This window comes from Sinocyclocheilus anshuiensis, unplaced genomic scaffold, assembly GCF_001515605.1.
Source record: "Sinocyclocheilus anshuiensis isolate Anshui unplaced genomic scaffold, SAMN03320099.WGS_v1.1 scaffold883, whole genome shotgun sequence".
In the NCBI taxonomy this organism is placed as follows: domain Eukaryota; kingdom Metazoa; phylum Chordata; class Actinopteri; order Cypriniformes; family Cyprinidae; genus Sinocyclocheilus; species Sinocyclocheilus anshuiensis.
The window spans coordinates 1,063,014-1,068,494 of NW_015547678.1; the positions used below are offsets into that span (position 1 = coordinate 1,063,014).

Consider the following 5,481-nt stretch of genomic DNA (forward strand, 5'->3'; position numbering starts at 1 on the left):
TTCCAGTTTTAAGATTTTTTTTTTTAGTTTAGAACTAACATTTAAATTAAAGTAATTTCAAATGTAATGTAATGTATTTTCATTTAATTAATATAATATAATATAATAGTATTTAACTTAATATTAATAATTTTAAATTAATGCAAATCAATACATTTAAAATTTAATTTAGAAAATATTTCACTAATATGATATAATATAATATAATGTAAATTAATATAATAGCATGTAACTTATTAATAATTCTTAATGAAAGCAAATTAATATATTTCAATATAATATAATATAATATAATATAATATAATATAATATAATATAATATAATAATCTCTTAATATCTTGCAGACACTAGTGATTATCACGATGTTGAGCATCACTCTTGTCATACAGTCATTCCCGCCCCCTCGTCTGCGTTTCATTGGTTTCGTCCAAACTTGCTTTAGTTCTTCCAGTCCGATGGTGTTTATTCAAGTGCTTGTGATCATAGTGTGTTCACAGATGGCCTGCCGGACAAGTTTTCAATGAATAGTCTAGGTCTTTACAGTCAGATGCCCAAATTCACGGCAATTATGGATATAATTCGTTTGTTATGGATAATACGGATTGTGTGGGCTGTTGAAGGTAAGAGCATGTGTCTGTGTCAAGCGTGCGTGTTTTGAAATGTCTGTTACTTTTTACGCTACAATGCTGATGATATTGATTAAATTAAGATGATACTTTTTTTTAATAAAGTCGCCGATACTAGTGTTTTACAGTCATGTCATATTATCTCAAGTTAAAGGCATTCGTTTCCATTTAAGTGCACTGCATCTGTCTGGGTATAAATGAATTAGAATGGCTTTCCTTTGGTCAACTGTTATTCTCCATTTACATCAACACAACATAAACTGTTAAATCAGAGCAAAAGTTAAAGGGATTGTTCTCCAAAAAATTAATTCTTTCATCATTTATTCACCCTCATGCTGTTCCAAACCTGCATGACTTTATTTCTGTGTAACACAAAAGACGTTAGGCAGTCTATTCCATTCACTTCCATCAAAGTAAATGGTGAGTGAGGCTCATTCTGCCTTACATCTCCTTTTGTGTTTCACAGAAGAAAGAAAGTCGCACAGATTTGGAACAGCACAAGGGTGTAAATGATGTCTCATTATCAAGTCTCTCAGTCTCTCTCACAGAATGATCTTTAGTAACATTTGAGAACATATAAGCTTAAATCTAGTGAGCCGTCTTGTAACTAGAAAGCATTTTCTAGTATTATAGACTTATAAGAATGCAAATAGATGCTTAATATGTGCCCAGAATGCTGTCTAGCTAGGTTTTGAAAGCCAAAGAGTAGTATTGCAATTGAAAATAAATAAAAAAAATATATAGTCCTTTCCATAGTAGGCTATATTTTATCTGTCAAGCTCCAGTCTTTATGTTAGTACACATGGGCCATTATCATGAGCACCTCATCACCACCTGAAACCTTCAGGAGAGCTGCAAGGACCTTCATCTTTTTCTAAACTCCACAGTGAAGTCTGTCTTTAATATATGAACAAAAACAGGAGCATAATTATGACAGCAGATGTGCTTTGAAATAATTGAGATTCTCATTAGATTCTCAATCAATGTGCTTCTAGAAGTTCTTCCTATACACCTTATATCTTGGAGTAGGTCCTTGGTATGATGACCTGTTGCAGCAAGACATGGGAGGAGAAAAAATACAATGGTTACACACTTCTTTTGAGCATGATTTCATCTATGATATCATCATCTTGTTCTTAATCACTCACATTATTCACTCTTAAAATAAATGTTCCAAAATGGGGTTTGTGATGCCACTGAAGAACCATTTGGCTTCCCCAAAGAACCTTTCAGTGAACAGTTCCATTTTCTGTTTAATGTGAAGAACATTTGAATAAGAACCTTTTTCCACTGACCACTATAAATAATGTGCAATGGAAAGCCATCCATGGAGGATGTTAAAGGTTCTTCATGGAACTATAGATGCCAGCAGAGGACTTTTTGTTAGGAGTGTAGTGATTAATTTATATTGTTACCTGTTGTATGGAAATTTCTCTGTGGAACGTCAGATGAGAGTTTTGCTTTGTCTATTATGCTATTCTGATGATAAACCATCAGTTTATAGTGATTCACTATAAACAGGGCCTACATGATGCTTCACCATCCATTCGTGTTTGTTTGGTTCTGTCTGATGGATGTGAGCAGTAAAAGCTCATTTATCACACCTCAGCAGAATACAGATCTTGAGAGAAATAATTGTTTACAGCATCGAGAAACGCATGACTTAGGCTGCGACTAAGAACATGGATATTTCCTCAAGTGAGTGAGGATGTCTGTGTGAGTCTGTGTGAGTTAGACCCCGCTTTGACTGATCTAATGAATCTGTCCTGTTTCAATTTTGTTGGCTGGGTTCTTCGTTCTTTGAGAGTAAATGATTTGCTGTAATGTGAAGAAAAAACATGGCTGGACTGCCACTTAAGCTCCCGTTCTGTTTTGTTTTGTCAATCCTGTTGCAAGCTATAATGACAGGACTGTGCGGGAAAAGCAGACCCCCTCAGCTTTTGTAGAGAAAGTAGTGTGCATAGATTATAGTGGCTGTTTGTTCTGTTAGAAATACACTATTTATAGTTTTCACAGGATTTACTAGTGTATCTGTTTTTTTTTACTAGTGTAACTAGTTTTTTTTTTACTGATATGTTTTTAAGGTGCTATTACTTTATTAAAGGGGTCATATGATGTTGCTAAAAAGAACATTATTTTGTGTATTTGGTGTAATGAAAACAAAGTAGTTTCACTTTCACAATGAAACACAGCATCTCCACGACATGGCGGCGGCAACAACACTACAGCGACAATAAAAGTTAAGCCTTCTTTCTTTGCGTGAACATTTGGGCGGCGTTATGCAAATCTTCCCACATCGTGATGTAGACATGTGGGGGCATGTTAGAACAAGCCATTTTAGGTAGGCGTGGCTGACTCTTAACTTTTATAAAGAATATCTCTTTGGATTGAGACTTTAGTCTTTGCAACTTTACAGATCTTCTTTATGCACCAACAGCTTGTAACACTTCAAAGAGAAAGGAAAAATTGAAATTGCATCATATTTAAAAATTAAAAATGCAATTCATGCATAATGACTTACTACACATCTTCAAATTTAGTTCAGGTTGTAAAATGTCATTTGATATGACTCCCTGCCAGATTATAATTATATATTATATACAGGTATTATATAATTAAAATTAACTTAAACCACAAAAAATTTTTATTTGATATAAAATAATAAATGTTAACTGAAGTAAAATAAATGTGTTATACCTGAATTAAAAAAACAAAACTTTAGTTTAGTTTAGTTTAGCTTAATGCTAAGGAATTATTTCTCATTTTCATTTACCTTGATGCACTAAAATAAACTAAAAATAATAAAATAATAATAAAACCTATTAATTTAAGTAAAAATGCCCCAAAAAAGCAACAAAATTACACTACATTAAATTAAAAAGAACAAAATTATTAAAAATATTAATAAAAACTATAATAGTATCTTAATATTACTAGAATAACAATGCTCCCGAGTAGGGCTGAAACGATTAGTCGACATTATAATAATCTATAAAAAATTGTCAACAAATATTTTTGTTGTCGAGTAGTCGTTTGATCTCATATGACCTAATGTAAGAGCCTGCAATAACGCTGTTTGACTAGTGTGGCGCTGTAGCGCAAGACTGTAATTCAGCTCTCCTGATGCAATTCAAGAGAAGACACAGCGCTTCAGTTCAGAGCAAACGCAGCCGAACCTGAGGCTGCTGAGTGGTGTTTGGATGAATATGTAAATATATACTGCGCGCTTTCCTCTCAATAACGAAATAAACACAACAGAAACGGACAGCGGTGAGAATGCAGCAGTTTAAAATGCATCTGATTACAGCGATGTGGATGTTTGCACGAGCTGTGCAGTTTAGTACTTCAGTAAAGTCACGTCACGTTTATTTATATAGTACTTTATGCAATAGATAGCCTTAAATCAAGCAGCTTTACAGTATTAAACCCAGCAACCAATGCAGAGTGAGAGGCGCGCGCTCTTTATTATGCAGCACACATGTCAGCAGTGTGGAAGCATTTAAACTGTCGGAGAAAGACGCAAAAACCATTTAATTAACGTTATAGTTTGGTTTGCAGACATCAAAGCTTGATCTAGCTCAGGACTTTTTTAATTATCATAACCCTATAAATCATAACCCTATATCATAATCCCTTTTAAGAGAGATTATGTTGTGAATAAAATAGTTTATCCAAAAATAAAAACGTCTTATCACTTAACCTTTATTTTGTTTCTTATCCATATGACTTACAAAAAGAGATTTTAGGCAGAATGATGTGTCATTCAGCTACTTTCTCATATAGCTAATTAAATGGTGAATAAGAGTTTCTCTGGCGTCTCATTTTGTGTGCCAAATATATTTATTTGTATAAATGTATTGTATAATTGTAATTACATAATATGACTTTCAAAAGCTGAAGTGATTACCTTAATTTATTTGTTAGAATATGTATAACTCAATATTTTAACTAATTGCAAAAGCCGAATAATCAATAAATGTCTACTGATTAATCAGTGAAATAATCGATGATTAGTCGATCAATAATTCTAATAATCGTTAGATTAATCGACTAGCAAAATAATCGATTGTTTCAGCCCTACTCCCGAGTCCCTACAAATGTATTGCTAATTAAAAATTATTATTATTTATTACCTTGGGGAACCACTTTTTAAAATAAATGCATTTTAAGAATTATACTCACCTGTATTCATGTGGAGAAGTTACTTTTTATATGATGGATACATCACATTTTTTAGTCTGGTATTATCTTTTTCAGTTGTCAGTTTTCAAAGCAATTTGAAACCATTATGAATACACTAATGATATGACCAGGATTTTTCTAATATCTTTCCTTTTCTTTATTGTGGACCCTCTTGTATGTCATTGACTATACGTGTGGGAGATTTTTAACTTCTGCAGTTGTTTCTGACCTTAGTCGGAGTATGCAACCACCAACAACTTTTTTTTCCCATACAAAAACAGCAGCCATTTATCCAGGGTCTGTGCACAGGGTCTGTGCGATGTGTGTCATGCAGACCTCAATCCTACAGCCCTCTATGAACACCTTGGCAATTGAATCGCCATTGGCTAGTACATTTTTTAGTTTACTCGCCAAACTGAGATATGTATATATATATATATATATGTATGTGTTTGTTTGTAAAATGGCACAGTTTTATAAATATCTGAAAGTACTCTCTTAACATCAGTCAGTCAAGCATTATAATATGATAATCAATATTATTTAATGATAGAACTTTAGTAATTAGAATTAAAACTTGATAACCATGTATGAATGCATATTAGTCATTTTAACTGAACTTCGGACTGGTGGTGGTGCTTTTTTGGTCATTCAGTGTTTCTGTAAAAAAAA

At 32.9% G+C, this 5,481-nt stretch overlaps 1 protein-coding gene across 2 annotated transcripts in view; it reads left to right on the forward strand.

The window, feature by feature from the left end:
* Positions 1–473: 473 nt before the first annotated feature.
* The window catches only part of LOC107703068 (ephrin type-B receptor 2-like), a 73,444-nt gene continuing 68,436 nt past the window's right edge, over positions 474–5,481 (forward strand). For both annotated transcript variants that reach the window (XM_016505576.1, XM_016505577.1), the window contains exon 1: positions 474–621. In XM_016505576.1, the coding sequence (XP_016361062.1) occupies positions 522–621 (100 nt within the window). In that variant the 5' untranslated portion in view covers positions 474–521. The remainder of the gene's footprint in view (positions 622–5,481) is intronic.